The sequence below is a fragment of the Diuraphis noxia genome, unplaced genomic scaffold (assembly GCF_037042655.1).
Source record: "Diuraphis noxia isolate RWA-SAM2 unplaced genomic scaffold, SU_Dnox_SAM2 contig0002, whole genome shotgun sequence".
NCBI classification, from domain to species: Eukaryota; Metazoa; Arthropoda; class Insecta; order Hemiptera; family Aphididae; genus Diuraphis; species Diuraphis noxia.
The window spans coordinates 74,081,704-74,104,673 of record NW_028301712.1 but is presented as its reverse complement, the minus strand read 5'-3'; the positions used below and the strand labels follow the sequence as shown (position 1 = coordinate 74,104,673).

At 29.6% G+C, this 22,970-nt stretch overlaps 2 protein-coding genes across 8 annotated transcripts in view; one reads left to right on the top strand and one right to left on the bottom strand.

The window, feature by feature from the left end:
- The first annotated feature begins 522 nt into the window (after positions 1–522).
- LOC107162458 (uncharacterized) lies at positions 523–17,796 on the top strand. Of its 7 annotated transcripts, XM_015509382.2 has the most exons (29): positions 2,807–2,919; positions 2,994–3,062; positions 4,243–4,343; positions 4,419–4,563; positions 4,795–4,903; positions 5,010–5,048; positions 5,348–5,431; positions 5,514–5,708; positions 5,910–6,034; positions 6,151–6,259; positions 6,447–6,627; positions 6,777–6,922; positions 8,934–9,179; positions 10,304–10,457; positions 10,918–11,029; positions 12,325–12,464; positions 12,852–12,976; positions 13,053–13,209; positions 13,353–13,511; positions 13,585–13,716; positions 14,852–14,936; positions 15,014–15,099; positions 15,180–15,335; positions 15,669–15,814; positions 15,887–16,117; positions 16,875–16,971; positions 17,066–17,276; positions 17,350–17,424; positions 17,496–17,796. In XM_015509382.2, the coding sequence occupies exons 3-29, from the start codon at positions 4,266–4,268 to the stop codon at positions 17,561–17,563; spliced, it is 3,591 nt and encodes a 1,196-aa protein (XP_015364868.2). In that variant the 5' UTR covers positions 2,807–2,919; positions 2,994–3,062; positions 4,243–4,265; the 3' UTR covers positions 17,564–17,796. The 7 variants fall into 7 exon arrangements, with proteins under 7 accessions (XP_089074983.1, XP_015364858.2, XP_089074984.1 ...); XM_089218857.1 differs by lacking the exons at positions 2,807–2,919; positions 2,994–3,062 and adding an exon at positions 523–740 and having other exon boundaries at positions 5,514–5,699; XM_015509372.2 differs by lacking the exons at positions 2,807–2,919; positions 2,994–3,062 and adding an exon at positions 523–740.
- LOC107162390 (uncharacterized) overlaps positions 17,595–22,970 on the bottom strand; it is a 24,921-nt gene continuing 19,545 nt past the window's right edge. Inside the window, exons 2-8 of the mRNA XM_015509266.2 lie at positions 22,312–22,610; positions 21,560–21,997; positions 20,821–20,909; positions 20,606–20,741; positions 20,376–20,514; positions 20,164–20,309; positions 17,595–17,953 (exon numbers count right to left, since the gene is read on the bottom strand). Of these exons, the coding sequence (XP_015364752.2) occupies positions 17,798–17,953; positions 20,164–20,309; positions 20,376–20,514; positions 20,606–20,741; positions 20,821–20,909; positions 21,560–21,997; positions 22,312–22,610 (1,403 nt within the window). The 3' untranslated portion in view covers positions 17,595–17,797. The remainder of the gene's footprint in view (positions 17,954–20,163; positions 20,310–20,375; positions 20,515–20,605; positions 20,742–20,820; positions 20,910–21,559; positions 21,998–22,311; positions 22,611–22,970) is intronic.

Below are 22,970 nucleotides of genomic sequence, written 5' to 3'. Positions count from 1 at the left end.
CTTACAAAGACTTTATGATCTGGATCAGATCCAAAACATATAGTATACAAGAGTAGGAGGATCTCGGTTAAAATTGGTTCCATATATTATACGTACTTTACTATAAATGTACGTTCTTTTTGATTTTTTTAAATTTGAATGAAATATAAATTATGATTTATTATTCATTACCTGGTCATGTTAAAGTATACCTAAATGTCCTAAATATATAATCAAAGTTCAAAAGGTGTTTGCTATAAAAGATAAAAGAAAGTTAATAGTACACCACAGGATCCGCTGCAAGCACTTGCATCGGTTAGCCGGTTTTTGTTTAATTTGATAAGAACATTTGATGGCTTGACGCCGTTTTCCTTTGACTAACGCACCCATATAGTATGTATGTCACGATTTTCCTGTAATGATTACAGTCTTACATGGCTACATTGTGCATTTAATGTATTTTGTTTTAGACATTTGGCTGTTGACTACCATGATTAAAGATAAGGTATATGGTATGTCTAAATAGTAAATATCTCTAACAGTCAGTCGTGGCGGTCGCTAGTCGCTACTTAACACTAACGTCAGATCGTCACGCGTAGTATCTATAACCGATCTTATCCATATGTTTTTTAATTCATACAATTTGTGTCCGAGTGTGTTCAGCTACAGTCGAGATTCTGTAATATTTTAACGTTTAACCGAACGTTCGTAAAATTTGTTATTTTTTAACCGATACCTAGTTGACCACCAGGCACCCGCAGGTAAATGATAAAATTGTTCTTACATATTTTGTTAATAAATAGCCAGTGGTCCCCAGGCAGGTTAACAAGTAATGCAACTGCATATGACGAATCGCGGAAAAAATGGCCACGGAACCCCCCCCCCCCCCCCCCCCCCAAAAAAAAAAAAAAACCCAAACTACAAAATACACCCCGGAAAAAAAAGCCCAAAAAAATATTATACATAATATATTTACATTTATTTATAGATACATATTTTAAATAATATACATAGTATTTAATTAATTCTTTTTAAACTTTTAATTTCAGTTAAATTTTGTATTGTTTTAATTTAGCTTTTTATAGTAAATTATTATCATAATTGAACAGTTAAGTTAATTTACAAGTAAATCATGTGATTTGGGTAGTTAAAGGTAACACCAGCGTGTAGCTGAATTAACTTTATAGTTCAACCTAAATAAGTTATATTTAAAATAGCTATAATGTCAAAATAATTTTGTATTAAATATTGATTCTAATAATTGTATTAATAAATGAGTTAAATTGATCCAAGTAAATGATTATTAATTAACCCTTAATAAGTGTTTTGTTGTTAAACAAACTTAAAGAAACTTAATGACTAAAAAATGTCTTAATGTCTTTAAAGTCTAAAGACTAGATTTGTACGTGTGATAGTTAACAATACAATCTATATTATTATGTTACCAAAAGTCCAGAAACGTGAATATTTTGTATTTTTAATATTTTGTTCTTATGTTCTGTTAAAAAATAATGTATTATTCTATCACAGAAATAAAAATATTATATGATTGTAAATCCATTGTATAATCAACAATCGACCATATTTTATAAAATATTACAATTTACAATGATTGCACTTTAATTTTCTTGGGCTTTTTTTCCGTGGGTTTTTTTCCGAGGTGTATTTTCAGTTTGGGTTTTTTTCCGTGGCCATTTTTTCCGCCTACCGCATATGGCGTGTCCTCGAAAAGGGTGGATGTATATTACTGCAAGTGTTACGCGGAAGTTTTTAAATTTATAACTCAAACTGTAGCCTATAATAATTAATTTCCTTGAACTAAAGTGATTAATAAGTGAAAATATTTTTATAAATAAAAAAAATTGGTGGATGGGTGACTAATTTTTAAAATACCTCTGTGCACCCCTCCACCCCCCCCCCCCCCCCCGAAAATTTTATTTTGTGGAACGTGCCTGAGTGCACCACTGTCCATTGTAAGTTATGCAGTTTCAAGCATTTTAAAAATAATACTCGCTGTAGACGCCTAGAAGTGACGTTATAATCTTAAAATAAATAGCATCATTTGAAAATATCATTGTGTGTATACGATGAAATAATGTTCTTAAAAGCCAAGTACTTACCCACGATTAATATTAGTAAGATATATATATATTTATATAAATATTATATTAAATATGAAAACTACTATGAAATAAAACAAAAATAAGTTATCATGTTGTAAATTGTATATGCTACGGAGAAAAACGGTTGGGCATCACTAGAGAATATAAATTAGGTAAAAATCTATAATATGAAACTTTTGAAATAATATTATTCCACCTACTGCAGCATAGAACATAATATATCTAACCTAACCTACCTAGCCAATATATTCGATTGAATTGCATATTACATTCATGTTGTTCTCGTCAGCTTGATAAAATATGTAACTTAATGGACTCAAACAATGGTATCTAATCTAATTACGATTACTTCGACATATAGAGAGTAGGGAAATGAGGTTATGTTATGTTATTTAAATCTCTCAATTTTTTTTTATCTGTAAACACTTTTAAATTAATGGATCTCTCGAAATTCGATTACGTATATTTTTCCACTCATGTTTAATGTATTTACCAGACGATGATTAGGTAGCTTATGAATTTCCAAAAGTACCTATGTAGACAATTTAATAATAGTGGGGCCAGTATATAATCATTTAAATAATATTTTGTATTCAACGTTTTTTTTTTCTTACAAATTTAATGCTGACTCAAATGGTTCGAGGACTGGATTTCTAACAATTATATTATGCTGTACGTCTTCGTTTACGGTAATAGTTATTGTTGAGATTGCGGTTTAAAATATTTCTAAAAACATTCCACAAGACAACAAGTATAGATAACCTGACCTATAGATATTTAAGGGACGTATCTACTTATAAGTATTAGGTACAAACAGGTATGTTTTATGTGATATGTTTTTAAAGTTATTTTGTGAAATTAAAATATTAAAGTTCTTCATTAATCGTTCAGTTATTTGTTATACAACAACCTACTCATATATTTTTCCAGTATCTTCATCGATTTATCGTTATAAGTACGGTATGTACATTAGAATAATTTTATTATATTAAGTGCACGACTTATCATTGACAACCTCACTGATACCGGACTATACCTAACCTAGTATGCTTTCAGTGAATCTAATATGTTTCGAATTTATACCTAACAAAAAATTATGCTTATTAAATGATAATTTTTAATTTTTATAATTAATATATATTAGGTATGTTTGTATATTTATTTTACTTGTACGTAATTTACTAAAATATGCATAATTTATTGAAAAAGACACATTTTCCTATAATTAATCAATGTGTAATATCTATCTTATTTACGTGTATTTTAATATTATAGCTATAGCTACAGATAATGTGTAAATTAATAGCAAAATAGACAGCTCTATGTATGTTTAGATGGTTTAGGAACCAAAACTATTTACTTAAGTACATAATAAGTACACTTGGAATTTATCATGTATCGTTGTTCATTTTTATCAAAATCAAGGGAAACATAAAAATAAACAATAATAATATGAGTGGGCGTCGGGCGATATTATGTGTCATTTTATCATTAACTAGATAATACAACTGATAACATTCTACTTTTCACTTATTAATATTTTACTTTCTTTATTTGCCATATATATATGTATGTATGTTAAAACAATTACTGTTAAGTAACAATTTATTACATTCTTATATAATCTATATTTTACTATCATAATATAATAATAATAATAGCTTCATATTTTATAAATAAAAAAAAATATATTTAAGCACATATAATTATACTTCTTTATTCGATATTGCTATAGTTTTGTCATACTTTTTGAATGAAAATCTTTTTTTCGCGAATCATTACAGACCTTATAAAATATCTTTTTAGAAAATGTATAAAATTGTTACCCACCGCTAGATAGATTCCTTCTCATCAGTAATCTATTTCTGCATTATAGCAGCAAAATTCTATGATTAATAAATGAAATAAGACACAATTAGAAATTATTCTATACATCATATTGATATAAATGGCACTGAATCTTGAGTTTGTAAAACTTTTTATTTTAGTCTAACAAGTATTTGGAACTAAAATAATCAACACATTATATAAAGTTTATTAGAAAAAAGTTCATACCTACAATTTTAATTATTTTAACAAAATTAAGATAATTGTGGTCTTTACATTTAGATACAAGACTACTTTAATTTATATTTTTCAGAATTAAGAAGGTAATAATTAAACATGGACAATTTTCGACAACGAATATGTTTTTCTTCGCCTACAGAATCAGATATTTCACTGGATCACGAACGAAATAATGTGCGACGTTTTTTATTTTTATAATAAATGCTCTAAGCATAAAATATTAATTTCCTTCATCTTTTGTTTGTGTAGGAGGTTCAAGATTTATTGATATTTTTTGGTACTGATAAAATAGGAAGTAAAATTATATTATGTATTAATCAAAATTATAATTTAAAACAATCGAACTCTTTAATACACATTCGTGATCCTACAGGACATGAATTTACAAATCAAGGTAAATATATATTTATCTTAATCTATATAATATATATAAAATTAATTCCACGTCTAAAATTTGGATAGATTATCTATTGGTTGTATCGCTCAAGCAATAAGCTTTTGTGATATAAGTTCTGAAGTATGAATCTGTTCTTTATTATGAAGACATTTCACTGATTGACGATCATTCATAATAATACTGTCAACAAATAATAGTATACATATTCCTTGCTTTTGTTTATTTTAGAAATGGGTAAAGGATCTTATGCATTTTCTTGTTGGAAAACACCCAGTCTTCATTTTCAATGTATAGTACCTATGCGGACTTGGAGAATCGTGTTCAGTGGTCGTTTACGGTTAGAATATATATTATAATAATATAATAATAATATACTTATATTATGTAAATTAAATCCTAAAAATACCTACCTATTATATGTATATATATTTTTTTTTCTATAGAAACGGTGAGAATTATCGTCACGTTAAAATAAATTTCTTGTAAGTTTTCTTGAAAATATTTTTTAATTCGATTAATAGGTATATTTTAGATATTATACATGCTGCTAATACGGTTGTTTTGAAAAAAAAACATTTTAATTGGAAATATATAGTCTGAAAATGGTTTAAATATCTAGTGTACATTAAAAGACAATTTAAAAAAAAGTCTTATAAAATATTATACCTCATAATTTTTATACCGTCAGTTTAAGCATACGTATAGTACACACTTAAACATACCTATATACATTATACATATAGCTATAAACATTTTTATTTATTCTCGCTTCATTTTCTAGGTGGAATTCATTTGGATTTCCAGTATACTGCGATAAAAATAATACGTTTTTCAAACATGAAATCGACCATACGAATCCAGACTAGTAAATGCTTCTTTTATCTTTATAAATTGTAATGTATTATTATAGGATTCATACTTATTTTAATTTTACCATATGGTTTTAGCATTAAAAATTTATTGGGATTCGATCAGTTCGGTCAAATTTCTGGTTCGATAGTCGTAGATGGTAAAAAAGAAATGATGAACATGCGTGCCATGAAATTAAGACGGTGGAATATGTCAGTCAACGACTCTGCGTTTGTTGGATTTATAAATAGTGATATAATGTGTTCCGTACAGAAATTAAAAAGGCAATATATGTAACTATTTATATTTATTTATTATTTATTATAATTTTCTTACATAATATTTTGAACCATGTTATCATAATAGGTCATTGGAATTAAAAATATCTTTATAGCCTATACTCTATAGATATTGTATACATATAGTTTGTTTTATATTAGTGTAAGATATAAAAATAAATTAGTTTTGTAATATAAATGTTGGATTGAATTTAGGGTAAACTGCAGTGGCCATTTAAAAACAACTTCAGAACACGAAATAACCACACCTGGTGGATTGTATTTTGTGAGTGAAAATAACTTAGAAAATGACAGTCTGAAAATCGAAATACAACATAAAAGTGAATATCTGCATGTTCTATATATCTTATCGTTTTTTTCCAAATTCTCTGCTGCCCCAAACTTCAATGATATTATAATATTTTTATGCAATAGATTTTATATTTTTATGCAATAGATTTCAGTTTAAATGCAAGCTTAAAAAGCCAAACGACTGTAATTCTAAATACTGTATCGATTGCAATCCTTCTTGGAGACGAGTTTAAGGGAATACTTCTTTGTTTCAAGTAATTATATTTTCTACGGCACAATACTATTTTTAACATATAACAATAAAGATAATATCTTTTACCTGTGACCGTGTGTGACTAATATATATTCATTTTTCCATAATAATATAATACTATATTTTATGTACTCTTGTTTCTTATTATGTGAACAATATAAAATACAATTTGGTATATGGATTTTCAGAGATGCACATATAACTGACAATATAGTAAAATATGCAGAAGAGATTTCAGTAAATGATCATAAAATTGACTTAACCGTAAACTTAGACTCGGAGATGTGCATGTTTAGCAATATAGTAGGGAACAAAGCAAAATCTTTGTTCCAATTAAAAAAAGCAATCGTTGATGGTCTGATTAACGACGTGAGTTACAAATATGCGAAAAAAACGTTTATACTACGTTATATACGCTTTGGATTATTGAAAATGAAGTTTAGGATAAATATGATAAATATGCGTTGATGGTTTTTATAATATGATAATATTATGTTATATATTGTTGTGACTCGAAGATTATTATCCCAGACGGTATATGTATCACGACGATGGCGATGAGAACACATATAAGAGAAAATAAACAATTGTCAATCGATTTAGACAACGCGATCGAAAAAGCAAAACAGAGCGATTTCGAAAAGTTAGCGGATTACTGTGGACGGTAAGCAGTAAAAACAACATTATACCGCGATATTACCAATGTGTATATAATATACGTTATATTATAATAGCTAGCTGATCCTGCACGGCTTTGCCCGTGACAATTTAAATTCTCATAGATTTAGATCTTCTCGAACTCTTTTAAATGTATAAACTTCATATGTTTAATATTAATGTTAAAAATACCCGTATGAGCTCTTCTTTACAATTTATAACTTTGGCTCACGGACTATGATTATAATGGACTGGTCTCGAAATGAAGAGGACTGTAAAGCGGAACGGGTCGCATATGTACCTGTACTCTTCCTTGATACTTGGGATTTTTATGCTCTCAAGCGCAACCTGGTTTTTAAGCACGAAACTATCATATATTCCTTGACAACACTATACCGCCTTATTTTTAATATATTGATAGTGAAAATAATTTATTCATTAATTATAATTATTATTTGTTCTTCGCCGAAGATTCTTCGGTAATCGGTAGTTCGATACTAGACATTTATTATTATATATTCTGTTTTACATTTTCCACTAGGAAAGATCTGATGATTTGTCATTATTTAGTGAATTTAAAAGTAATTTCAATAAAGTAGTTTTGCCAGAAGGATGGACAACAACATACTTTAGTAATAATGAAATCGTTTTTTACAAACCAAATTTCCATGATGGTAAAATGCTAATTGAAAAACAGTTAGTTTTTAAATCTACATTGGAAGTATGTTTGTACATATATCAATTATCTGTTCAAATGGATAATTTAAGCTTTAAACTTGAATATCCTTTTTCCTTAAAAGATGTATCACAGACAATTGAAAAACTGAACCACAAAAATATTTGTACAGGTGTTCCTAGTTCAATACATTTTCCAGATTACTATATAATTATTGTTTTTATTATTATTTATTTCAATCCCCTGTGAATTCTGAATAGCTGCTATAATAATATTTATTTTTTTGCATACATACAGGAATTTGTGTGAAAACGGCAACTTTAGAAAATAACAATTTATGGCGTCATCTTGTTATCTTATGTGTCCAATTTTAATAGTTCGAAGAAAAAGATGTGAAACTTATGATAATTTAATTCAATATTTTAGAAAGTGTAAGCAAAGGTCATTAGTTAAACGTTCGTCTTATATCGGAAGTGTCCTTACTCCTACAAGACGTAGGACTTTGATAAACATTTTAAATGACAAAAAAAAATTTAAAAAATCAAATTCAAGGTACCTAGCAGTATAGTTCAGGTTTTTGGATATTCCAAGTATAAATAATTTGATAAAAGTATTATATTATAATTGTTTGTTTTATGATTTTATTAGTTAATATCACTTTTATATTTATTTATTTATTTTTAATTCATTCTCCATATGTAGATTACATAATGTTATTGAAAAATTAAATTTTGAATTGGGAGGTATGCAAGAAAAAATGAAATCATTATCAGATGCTTCTGTAAATTAAATACTTGTTTCATCAAATTTAAGTGATCCCCAAAAAATTTTAATTCAAAAAATTTTTAAGACGAGCCAATACAAAAATTAAAAAACCGACGATATTCTGAAGATTGGATTCTCTTATGTAAAAAAATTTTCAAACCCGTTTGTACCTAAAAACTACCTATCATATTAAAATTTAAAATATTGCAATATTGTTTTAATTTTATATTATGCATTGTTATCATTAAAACTGAATAATAGATGGCACTGTTTTCCGAAAACTCCCCAGTCATTTTGACATTTCGGTTCCATTGATAATGCTTCGAGACCAGTCCATTATAATCATAGTCCGTGCTTTGGCTTCAAGGTGCATATTATCGGTTACAGGGTTACCGGTTACCCATTTACCAAATTGCAGAACCGTGAGTGTGATTGACTTCGCTGTGGATTCCTTTTATGGCTTATATACACACATAAACATTGCCTTCTAAATTGTTATTAATATATATATATATATATATATATATATATATATATTATATTATATATATATATAATATCATATTGATCCGTTCAGGTTGGATGATCAATGGCGGTCGACGGAACTGAGCGCTGAGTTGTTGGAGGCAGTTTCGAACGGCGTGAGCGAACACAACTTGTACGCAGTCCGTTCGTCGGGAATATTTGAGGATGGCGAATCGACGTCCTCGGCCGGCCAATACTTAACCGTGCTAGGCTGCACCGGTCGTACTTGTGATATAGTTGCTGCCGTTTTAAAATGTTGGTCGTCAAATTTCTCAGCACGAGCTTTGACGTATCGAAAGTATGTTGCACGCATACATTCATGGGCATAACTGAGGCCAATTTTTTGTGGGTTTGTAGGCTGGTATAGCAATTTCATTTCCTCCTTAATAAAATATAAACATACATCAATATATATATAATATATACATATATTTATATATATCCAGCATCATGATGTATTACGCATGTGCATCTCCATAACGTTTCCCTTTAATAATGTATATTATATATTTATTCAAACTCTGATAATTGAGATTTTTTAAATAAGTCATATTTTTCATTATTTAGATTTATAAGCACAACATTATATAAACTTAAGAATTTATAACAAAAAAGTTAATTTCCATTTGATAAAAAGAAGTTAGTATCGCCTCCACAGAACACTGTTTAAATGATATAATACAACACATTTAAACATTATCAAATTTTGAGAAACCCAAAAAAATTAAACTCTTGAGGATGTTAGCACATTATAATATACATGTTTTTCTGTCTGACTCATTTATGCGTTCAGTAGAACCAACCTTGTATAGTTAGGTATTGTATTAGAGTTAATAATTGACGTATTATAACAAATTAAGTAAAACTTAACTTTTTTTAATCTATGATATTATCTTGACTTTAAATTAAGAACGTTACCTATATGTGTTCTTACGTTGGCTTCTTTACGATGCTTCAATTTTTAATCAAGTTATGACTTATGGGTATACTCAAAATGTTAAATTTAAAGAAGCTCATATCTCATCGCTTTAAATTTGAAATTTTATAAAAAAAGACAACGCAAAAAGTAATTACACAGCAGTAGTTTAATGTTCTTATAACTTTCAGTTTGATAATAAATCAATTCGCTCTAATCTATTTGAGCTATAACAACTAATCAGCATAAAGTTGGTTTTAACTAAACTCAAATTTTCCATGTTGCTCATGAAAGAAAACTTATAGTTCATCGACATCTTTTCAAATTTAATTAAAAATAAAACAATGATATATAATATATATATATATATAATTAACATAATACATAAAATCGCCACAGCCCCAGTATTTTTTGATATTTTGTTCCGTTTTTAGTCATTGTGAACAACTGATAATTGTGGTTTTACTTTACAATGTAAACTATTATAGCCACGGTAATTTTCATAGGAACAATGGACAGCCATTAATGTGTGACATGGGGGTGGTCATACAAGACCAAGTGAGCGGTTCAGGAGTTGCTGGAGTTGCGTTTTCCAGAGACCCGAACACCGGTGATCCTGGGAAGATCATCATAGCCGCAAGTTACGATTTGGAAAAAGCGGTAAGTCTAACCAATAACCATAGGTGTAATTATTGATGATGGGAAGGGGGTCTCCCAATATATGCCGCTATTGATAGCTTCCATTGATTGTAATATACGGAAACGAGATCGAAGATCTATCGTTCACAATTATTCGAGGCTAAAATATCTAAATTCAAAACTTCCGTACTGAATATTTTATGATATGAGACTTATTTTTCCATAGGGATAGTTTCCCCTAATACATATAAATTGTAGACAATGATAAACAAACTTCAAACTAATATTAGTCTAAATATTTTATACACAGTACTACGCCAATAGTACAGTACATACTTTCCCCACTGCACTCAAAATTTCTTACTATACATAAAGTGCGTGTTATACACTTGAACTATACACAATTTTAGTCCTTGATACATTGTAACTTTGAATAAATGTGACTAAAAATTCTAAGCTAACATACTACTTTTTACTGCAGGGGGTTGTGTCGGGATCAGTCGAACCTCACGAAGTCATTGTTTCTAAACTGCGGTTCGAAGCAGTCGAAGACAATTTCACTACTTCTGCGGGACTTCTGCAGGAAACATCGAGTAAATATAGTTATTAATTATTTGACCTATGTATCGTAGTATCCCTATAATACGTTTTTAGCTTACATTACCGACAATGTAAATGCGTCATAATCGAAGTAGCGCGTATAAATTTAACCAATGTAAGTAACTGAAAATGCGCGAGTACATGCAATATGTCACGTATGATACGTATCTATGCGAAACGGTCCTAGTCCCTAGATTAGGTATAAGATGACAAGAAATCGGATTACTTGTATTATATAATAACTTTATATGCATAAGTTGTATAATAGACTAATAAATAACAGTGTTATATATGCCAACCAGTGACGGTTTTGTGGCGATGAGGCAAGTGAGGCATTTACTAGTGAGAAGGGTAGTAATGAAGTACTGTGCACTTTCGTCGCACTGATATGTGGGCACACGGCTGTAACTCGTGATATAATCATAATAATTAAAAGTAATTATAGTCATAATACTGGGGCACTGGGTATTGGTTAATTTTTCATCTACCTACCTATAACTCATACATTTAAATAATACTTTATAAGTGTGTTAATAGCACAGTGTTATAGTATTAGGGACTAAGGTAATATAAAATAATGTATTTAATATTTAGTAGCCTAACGTAAAAATACATGTGAGAACTCCCACTGTGACTTCAACTCACTATAATGTTCGCGCGTGTTCAGCATCATTCGCGAGGATAAGTCACCACACTTGATAATATGTAGATGGGAATTATAAATTAATTAATTGTCAGATTATAAATTATAATGATATCTATATTATATTTGATAATGTGAATTCGAATGCTATTCATATTAAATTGTTGGTATAATTTTTGTGATCAAGTTTTCTTAGATTTATGATTTATTGTGAATTGTATGATTATTACTTATAATCAGGGCCGGATTGGTATATATCAGCCCATCGAGATTTTCACTTCTAAGCGGCCCATTTACATATTCACTGGCCGAACATTTGGGTCTCTATTATTTTTTATTGGTTTATTACGTCTAAAATCGTTACGAACTTATTTACTTATCCTAACATGTATTTATTTTCACCCACACTCTGACACTACCGGCCTTAACTTTAAGCGGCCCACCGAGATTTTCTCGGTAGCTCGCCTAACCAATCCGGCCCTGCTTATAATTAGTTATTATTCCTACTTCAACTGCGAGTGTAAGCAAAGCAATGACTATTGCAGTCTACCTGCAGCTACTTTATACAAACTCGTTATATGCCACTACGATTACTCTGTTATTAATAATAACTAATAAGTATAATAATTTATATATGAAATGTAGATTTCAGTGTTGAAAAATACGATGATGCGAATCCGCTGCAGTGTATTCCTGTTAATTTGACGAAAAAGTTGGCTGACATCTGCGTCCGAGTGGAAGGCGTGTTTGGTTCGCCACAAGACATTGAGTGGGTGGCTGTAGAGGTATTAGTTTTTTATGTATTTATTGTGATTACTTTTTATAAAACAGTTTTGTGGTAAAAATATAAGTTCGAAGTTTACTAATTATTACAATAGGTGAGCATTGTTTGAAATTTAAAGTACATACAAATATTAAACCTTTAATAGTATCTCTACATTTTACAGTAAATAGATACCGAGTTTTATGAACTAAATCCTAACGATATTATGTACGCACATGGGTTTAATAAATAATAATATAATTACAATATGGCTATAAATTATTATAAATTATGTACCTACAGGCTACAGATATAAAACTAACCGTTTACTGCAGTGTTCAAATTAATCTAAAAAGATTACTTAAGTACATGAATATCTGTTGATGATCGCCTTCCATTTTTTATACAGGATCAAATTTACCTTCTCCAGTCGAGGCCGATTACATCTATATTCGCTTGGACTAACGACGAAATAACGCGAGAATTTGACTCGCCATTTACGAGCGACGACGTGATTATGTTTTACAATGTGAAGTTAGATAGCAGAGCAATTATATTGCCTACAGAATACAGTATGTTGAAATTAACACAGTTATTTGTCCAATTTCAGAGAAGTCTACCCCAATCCTATGCACACTTTATCGTTGACTTTGGATTTCTTTTCATCGTACCCACTGTTTAAATTGGCCGAAACAGAGCCCACTGAGATCTATCGCAACAAACAGTTATCCTATACGCACAACAACATGTGTCTAAACGTATGTCAAGTAAGTATATATACACAAAAACATTATAAAAATATAACTAATTTGCTATAATACTTAAAAATATATATTATATAATGGCCTAATTGTTTTCGTATTATCAATAAAACAATAATTATAGTATTGACGAATATTTTTTATGGAAGATGTTTCAAGATTTAGAACCTGGCAGCGTATACGTTAAGATAATTGAGTACTCGATAGCCGGAAAATGTTTCTTAACAAGTGATATTTGGGAGAAAATACTATTGAAAAATCGCAGTTCTGCTTTAAAAAAAATTTTTAAATCTATTTCTACGTTTAAGGTATAGGTATTTATTTTGTATATTATATAATGCAGGTTAAAATGTATCAAAAAACTCATAAATTATCATTTAGGAAACACTTTATCTTGAATCGCGATTAAACGAAACATACAAAATTATTTGTGACGCAAACATAGAAGAACAATCAGACACGGCGTTGGATCTTTTGAACAATATCAATAGTGTTGTGGATGTTCTAGAAAAGGTATTAAGTATAATATATATAAAAAAGAATATCATATAAAATAATAATACACTTATAAATATTATAACAGTGTTGGTGAATAGCTTAATTTACAAATTATTTATATGCCAATGCCGAAATCACTTTTTAAGTAATTTCGTGATAAATTGATTACGTTTCATTCTAAGAAGAAACGATTTTCTGACAGTAAAATTTTTGTAATAGCTATATTTAGGCAAAATAGTTTTATTTTTAATAAGTATAATAATTTAGAAAATGTATTGTTCTTTTATAAAGTTTTTGTTTAATTTCATATTTGGGAGGGTGAAAATTAAAAAAATTAAAAAGTTAACAAAATCTAGTTGGATATCGGTTCTTATACAGAAAAAAAACATAAATAAATCATTTGGAGTCGTCAGAATAGACAAAACATACTATTTCAAAAAAGAATGTTGAAATAATAGGCACCAATGAACCATACCAAAATTACAAAATCCGTAATTTATTCCAAAACGCACTTTCATTATGTTATGCCAAAACGTACTCTAACCCGTGTAGGGTTTATAGGGAAGTAAAAAAATTATTCTGAATATACTAAAATTTTTATTAAGTTTAAAATTAAATTAAAAATATAGTTCTAAAATATCGAACATATTTGACTCATTTTAATGTTTTAATTTAATCATAATTAAAGAATTTTAAAAATTACATCATCGTCAAAATGATTTGTCTACAAATGGTCTGTTTTCAATGGAAACAAAAAAATCTCTTCTCTTGAAAAATTAGTATTTTAGAAATATTACCTTTTGGATTTCCTTCCATTATTTGTGATTGTCGTTATTATTAGTTAATGTAGTGAGAACATGCCTAATGATTAAGCTTCAGTTATATTTTTTAAAATAAAAAGTAAAATATCTTTAATATTATAATGAAGTTTTTTTTAACTAAATAATAATGTAGTTTGGCCATATATTAAAAAAGAACCTAATTTAATTACAATTTTGAAAGATAATTCTTAATATGATTTAATTAGCAAAACAAATTTCCCTACCACAGGATATATATACAATTTACAGGTATAAATACATTGTATATTAAATTATGTTTATAATATTTCATAAGTTTCAATATATTTTTTTGAACGACATATTTAAAGGTCACTTCTTGTCACGTGACATCGAGCATGAATAATATCATATCACATACATTATTAGCAATATTTGGACTAGACTTCAATAAAGGTAAAACTATTTAATCATTACAACTTTTTTCCATGAATGCAATTTATAATAAAAACTATTGTAATTTGAATTTCTAGATTCACCAATCAACATGTTATCCAATTTATCGACCTCGATTGATACACCAGACATAATAAACGTTTCAATCCTAAAAGATATTCAAGTAAGGTCTAATAAGCATATTATGATGCATGTATTAATTTGAAATATTTCTTCATAAAAATACTCGATTTTAATGTTTAGGCTATTGCTGGCGTTATTTCCGAAATATCTTCAAAAAAAGAATTTTGTGATTTGCCTGTTGAAAACTGTAACAAATGGTTAAAGTTGAATTGTAAGAAAGGTTATGATCAAGTGGAAGAATTCATTAAAAAATATGGACACCGTGGTGTCCAAGAGGTTTGACTTAAACTTACTAGTTACTATAGTAGGTACACTCATAATAGTTATTTATGAGAAAATTAAAATTAAAAATCTTGAATTTAACTAAAACTTTACGATTAAAACATCAATACTATAGGACATAGGTAAGTATAATATGATATATTATGTTTGTACAATTATAACAATTTGATAATAAAAAAAATCATATTACATTTTTACTACATATTGATTTCTTTGTATTATACCATTGATTATATAATCAATGATCATACTTATAGAAATTAATTTTTTAATCGTCATCACTTCTGTGAGTATTAAGAATCAACTATTATTTTTCTGGTTTTATAGTTAGATTTTGGTTCAGAAACATGGTCGACGGATCGCAACCGATTGTTTTCGTGCCTTCAATCGTTAATATTATACGAACACCGTCAATCCGATAAAAAGCTAACAGATATCGATTCTCATACTGTTTCAAGGGGATATATTAAAAAGTATTTTTTATAAGTTTTTATAGCTATTTATAGACATTCATAAAATTTATAGTGTACTTTTCGTTCTATTAGGATGATATTCGATTATTTATTAAAGAAATATCGTCAAAGCATTTCGTATAGGGAACAATCAAAAGATATGCTGGTGCAGATCACTCACAAGTTGAGATTAGGTTATCGAAAACTCGGCCAAAAACTCGTGGCTGAAGGAAAAATACCGGATTCAAAACTAATATTTTTCATGTCTCAGTACGAAGTTAAAAATATTTGCTATGACAACAATCGTTCCGAAATAGTGCAAAAGTAAGTTGCTATAATACAATAGATACCATTTATTATAAATAGGTACTGTATAATAATACGTCAAATCCAAAAACCGCAAACCTTAGAGAACATACAGGACGATATTATATCCCATACTTATTTTTAAAGTTATTATTGTATTCAAATATCAAAAATTTTATAATTTATCCATCACGAACGTTATAAATATTATTTATTTCAATTAAATTAAATAAATAAGAAATTACCGCCAGCTAAGAGCTTGACACAATAATTACATAAGAATTCTATATATATTTTTTTACGCGTTTAAATAACAATTTTATCTTTTTTGTAAGCATAAATATTTATTTTTATTTTTGGGTGGCAATTTAAATTAGAATTCGCTATTTAGTGCTTTTTAGAAATCACTAAATAAATAAACTCAGATAGATAAACTCAGTACCCAAAAGTTTTCGATGTTCGAAATATATTTGGAGTCTGAACCGTCCGTTTAATCTACAGTCCGTCCGACTGTAGATTAAAAATAGTAAGTGATATTTTGGTATACAGTAGTCAGTGAGCCGATAAAGTGTTTGATTTTTGCCTATCGACTTTTTGGAGTCAAAATCATAAGTGTTTTCAAATCCAACCTAATAATTGTATTTATCATCTTAAATACTTTCTAATTAATTTGACGCATTGGATTTTTAATCGTTATTCGCTTCCCTTAATATTATTAATAATACGTTATTCACGTGTTCGGTTTTTTTTCTTGAATATTTGTTTAATTTTATAGAGCAACGAAAAGACGTAAATTGTGGCCCGATTGGATCTTGTTGCAGTTTGACGACGTGTGTTACGGACCACCTGTTCCTAAAACATTTTTAGACGAGGTTGATTATGCTATATATTATATTATATCATATACATTTATTTAATCCTTCCAAATTGTATGTATATTTGTTTTAATTATAACTCCATATACAGAAATATGATAACAGTTCCACGCGGTTTAAAGGTTGTTGCGTGTTTCCTGGACGGGTTAAAAATCGTGCGTGTGTACTAGAGCACATCGAAGACGCGCGTTGCTTGCGGACGGGAGACATTTTGATCGTGAAATCTGTCGACATAGCTTGGTCACCATATTTCCCGATTATTTCCGGTTTAGTCACGGAGATCGGTGGTGTAATATCTCACGGTATGCAATGAAAACAAAATAATTTAAAACCAACATACAATATATTAATCACTATTATCGCGTTTGTTTATAGGAGCTGTTGTCGCCAGAGAATACGGGTTACCCTGTCTTGTTGGAGTACAAAATGTCAAAAAATATTTCAAAACAGGTAAGGTGATAGTAAAAAAATATTAACAATTTCGAGATTTGAAAGGAGAATAATATAATTTTGGATTTCAGGTGATATGGTAATTCTAGATTCCGAAAAGGGATTTGTCATTAAAGACGACAACATCATGACAAATTGATATTGTATCCATCATAAAATAATAATTCATATTCATGGTGTATCATTTAATTTTTAAATAAATTATAATATAAAATATATTGAGAACAATACAAAAAGTGTAAAGAACATAAGATTATAAAAAATATAATAATTAATACTAACTTAAATATGTACAAAAATTAAATTATATAAATATATATAATTTACGAGACACGATTATTAACGGTAAATATAATACTATGCTTATATCAATTTACGTTTTCAAGTTTTTTGTAATCCAATTCATAAAACTTGTAACTCTTGTGTATACTCCTGGGTACTGGCCTTTTCCGCATCCTATTCCCCAACTGACAATACCCACCTGGGTCCATTTACCGTCGTTGAGCATCAAAGGACCTCCGCTGTCGCCCTGTTTTAAGAAAAATAATCGAGTAAGTTGGTAATGTTGTGCTGTAAATCAGGTGTATAGAAAGTCATTGTATTTAATGGATGTGTTAAATTTGAATTCAATGATACAAAACCACTATATATTATACAGAAACGATTCTTATTGATGAAAGTCAACATTTTGAACATAAAAAACTCATTAAAAAAAAAGCGGGTAAGTGGGTATCGCTCTGCTGTACATTGAGGGTGGGGTAGACTTCTGACTAGGGTAGGTTAAATTTGAATGCAATGATAGGTATCATTGTATACGAAAAACGATTCTGAACGGAGACGGTTTATCTGTTTAGGATATATTATAGATTATTCAACATTTTCAAATCTTAGATTTAAAAAGAAAATTTTCTATGAATTTCTAGCTTAAAATAATTTGCGAATTTTCGTGATTTTTACGTATGTTGTCAAAATTAAAATTTAAATACTTGTAAAAAAAAAAATGTGACTATACATTTCTTTTATTTTTCAACTGCTATTGTAAAAATATTTTAGGAGCCTTGTATTACATTTTCAAATCTTAGGTATAAAAGGAAAATTTTTTTATGAATTTCTAGGATAAAATAATTTACGAATTTTCGTGATTTTTACATATGTTGTCAAAATTCAATCTTTGAATGTTTATGTAAAAAAAATTGTGAGTATGTATTTCTTTTATTTTTCAACGGCTATTTTAAAAATATGCTAGGAGCCTTGTATTACATTCTCAAATCTTAGATTTAAAAAGAAAAACTTTTATGAATTTCTATCTAAGATAATTTGAAAATTGTCGTAATTTTTACGTATTAAGTCAATATTTGAACTTCAAATGCTAATAAAAAAATGTATTCTTATAATTTTTTAATCATTATAAGAATAACTTATGAGGAACTTTGTATTAAATTTTCAAGTATTTTGATAGGACCAAAAAAATTATATCGACACTTAAAAAAAAAAATTTTCAGAAAAATTGACAATTTCAGTTGTCTATAAATACCTCAAAAAAAGTCGAAATATTTTGAAAATTAAATCATGTAAAGAAAATGCCAATATAAATAACTGGTAAAATTTTCAAGTATCTACGACTTATACTTTTTGAATAACAACAAATGTTTAAAATCGTTTGAGGATAAATCGTTATCGTTATGCTATTTCGTAAGAAATTAAAATTCAAACGCACTTAAAATTTTTCCTATAATGATGCTTCGAGTTTTTTCTATAGCTTCTTGAAGGAAAATTTAGTGTTGTATATTTAATCCTTAGTTATAACCACAAAAAATTTTATGATTTTTCAACTTCAAAATTACTTGCAAATTTTCACGTTTTCGACAGATTTCGTAAAAATTTGAATTATTAACGCTTTTTTTTTTAAATTAAAAAAAAAAACTAGAAACTTGACATTTTCTTTTGTCTATAGGTAGCTTAAAAAAAGGGGCGGGACCATTTTCCTCAAAAACAAAAAAGGTTGGTTTCCATTTTCCTCCAAATAATTTTCAATTCAACTGCTATTGTAACAATATGTTAAGAGCCTTGCATTAAGTTTTCAAGCTTTTCTGCCTAACAAATACATTTTTATCGATATCAATTAAAAAAAAACTAATAATGATCGAAAATTTGAAATGCCTATGAATAGTTCAACTTAAGTCGAAATTTTTTAAAAATTGCATGGTGGATAGAATATACTTATATAAACATTAGGTAAAAATTTCATGTATCTATGGTCATTTGTTTTACAGTTACATCAAAAACCAAAATCGATTTTGTCGAAAAATGAGTGTGCGTAAAATTTCCTGTTTTCCCCTTAATTTTTAATTTGTTTTTTTCAATTATTTAGAAAAGTATTAAGAATTTTTTACTTTTGACCCCCAAAAGTACCAACTAGATTCACTTTCTGATCGAACGAGGTACTGAAGTAAAAAATCGAAGCATTTTTACTGCCCCAAAACGTGATGACAGACACAAAAAAAAAAAAAAACACACATCATGGTAAAATCAATACATTCATCGCTCCGCTCAGAATCTAATATCACACATTATATTGTAAAATCAATAAATTCATTGCTTTGCTCAGAATCTAAAACAAACATTAAGTATGATGAAAGAAATCCAACAACCCATCACTAAATACGAAGTAAGTAGGTACATAATATTATAATATATTAATATATTAATGTAATACATTAGGATTTTATTGGTACTTACACTGCATGAGTCTCTTGCTGCTTTACCCGCACACAAGAAGTGGTCTACGATCCCGCCCGGGGCTGCGCTTCCATATTTGTACTTGCACTCCTGATTTGTCCACACTGGTACGGTGACCTTCTGCAAAACCGCTGGTTGTGGTCCACCTGAAAACAGACGAAGTACCGGGTTGATTATCAATCGCGAAAATTGTTATCTCCTTCAACACTCACTCTCTCTCAAGCTACCCCAGCCGATGACAGTGGCCGTCTGTCCCGCGTACATAGATCTGCTCGTCGGCAAACATATTGGGTGTACTTGTTTATCAAACTTCACTGGTTTATCCAGAGTCAGAAGCGCGATATCGTTGTACTGAAGTTAAAATACAATATGAGTTATTATCGGAAGTAAATATATCTTATTCATTTATAGCTAGTGGATATATACACAACGTTTTACTAACCAGTGTTCTTTGATCAAATCCTTTGTGCCGAACGACTCTTTTGATTTTTCTCTCTAAATGTTTTACGTCAGATTTGCTTTTGATATTGTAGTCTCCGAGGTTTGCTGTCAAACGAGCCACGTCCCATGAACTCATGCTACAATTAAATTTCAGAATATCAAGACGATGTGGGTCGTTTAAAAACATCGGGTTATTCTATATGTCAATATACTTACTGAGCAACGCAATGTGCTGCTGTCAACACGTGTGTGTCATCGATTAGAGATCCTCCACAAAAATGTCTGCCAGAATTGAATATAGCTACCTAAAATCGTTTACAACTCGTCATAGCTAAAAACGCCTATGTGTGGAGCACATAATTTACGAGTAATTGAGTATCTACCTACTTACACCTATACAAAAACGGTGAAAACATCATCACGAACCATTGTCGTTTTAGATTTGAATTCACTATAAATTATATGTAAGTGTACAGATAGTATATGTACTAACTATATGTAAGTAGAAATGGCAGAAATCATAACCTAACTATGGATCTATAATATGGCAGCCGAAAATTATACACCGGAGAACAATACTACCGAGTGTAATAACATAATAAACGAGATTACAATGTGAAACAATTATTTTCGCTATTATTGGAGCATATTATGATGTCAGCAGTTCTATAATATGTGTATCGTATCATCGCATTATAGATGATCTCTCTATTTCGATTGATTATGAAGACATTATCGTACCGTACATGTGACGGACATCGGAAATGTATAGATTATAATATATAGATACCTACTTATAGGCCATCAAGCTCAATCTTATGAGCGTATAGACTATTTTTCAGATTGACCTAGTTTCATCAATTTCCACTGAACATAAAAGATATTTTACCATGACATTTGTTAGTATACATTACACTTGTATATGAATTACTATATTATCTATAGGTATACTTACGATCCACGGCCATTCTCCGGGATCTGCGTTTTGACCACCGACAATCCTCTCTTGATCTTGTGGACCGTTTTTCAGCCCACATTGAAAATCATACCCCTCATTATTGTCGACATAAGACGGTGTGGTACTGGTGGTGGTAGAGGTGGTAGGTTTGTTTTTCGGGGTAGTAGTAGTGAAATTTTGATGATCGTGTGGAGGCCATGACGGTATCGATGGTTGCTGTGGAGGCCATGGTGGCAAAGCCGGTTGCTGAGGAGGCATTGGTGGTGGCGTTTGTGGAGGATGTGTAGGAATCGGTGGAATAGTATGGTCCGGAGGATGCGTTGGCAAAGGCGGCGGCCAATTCGGTGGCACTACCATCGACGGGGGTGGTCTCATTCCTTCTTCTTTGTGACTCTCTCCGATGAAGCTCGGGTGATCGCAACATACGCCAAACATCTAAATGCCAATCAATGTACGGTTAGTGTTATTCTGTTTTGGGGTATAAGTTTGTTTTTAACGTTTTATTAAAAACTTTCGGTTTTAATTTTAATAGTATAAAATAATAAGCGCAAACTATATACCTAGTTACATAATATATTATTTTACTATTTCATCATTTAAGGCGATAATCTTAGTTGTAAAACAACATTGTTATAATTCCAGAAATATCGATTCATAGACGGGAATTTTCGGTTATACATTAAAATATTAAATCATATGCTATTGTACATTATAACAAATGTATATTGTATATTATATTGTGTATTCACCTGTTTGTGGTCGATACTTATATAAGTGCACGCGTCGTACATTCCTGCCATCCACGAGTCCCAGTACTGAAAGTTTGGTACTTTAATGTATGGATAGCACGCCCGAAAACTCGTGCATTTGCCCAATGTGCCTCTGCTCGTCAGACACGGACCCGACACCATCGTCCACGAACCCTGTCTTTTCGTTCTCGATGCTCTGTTGGTACTTAACTGTTCGACGCTTTGAGGGCCGCTATCGCTATTACTCATCATCGTATCATAGTCGTGACTGATATCGTGGCCCTCATCTGCAGGATATGCTATAAAGTGACACAACATTATTATAAGCACCTACAACAATTCAAAATTTATATTATTTTACATTTTTAAATTTCGAACGTTATTCGCGGCTGAGCGCAGTATGATAATATCGTCCATGCACGAGTGCGGAAAACGAAGGTCCGCCGCAGCTGGGAATTTTCTATGGGCCATGGGGGAGGGGGGTCAAGTTCCATAGATATGAATTTTACAGAGAACATCATCATAAGATATTTTATTGAGCACTGTAAGGGTAAAATATTATATTTTCATGATAATACTGAATCAATTTTTCTCGGCTTCTTGGCCATTTCGGCATTCCTTCCCTGCGGACTCCGCAGACGCATGCTTGATATTAATCA

Excerpts from the sequence above, each read along its gene's own strand:
- LOC107162458 (XM_015509372.2), top strand. The coding sequence starts at position 4,266 with ATGGACAATTTTCGACAACGAATATGTTTTTCTTCGCCTACAGAATCA. Across the intron at positions 9,180-10,303 it reads CGAGCTTTGACGTATCGAAA|GAACAATGGACAGCCATTAA; the intron begins GTATGTTGCACG and ends TAATTTTCATAG. Across the intron at positions 13,210-13,352 it reads TGTGTCTAAACGTATGTCAA|ATGTTTCAAGATTTAGAACC; the intron begins GTAAGTATATAT and ends TTTTTATGGAAG.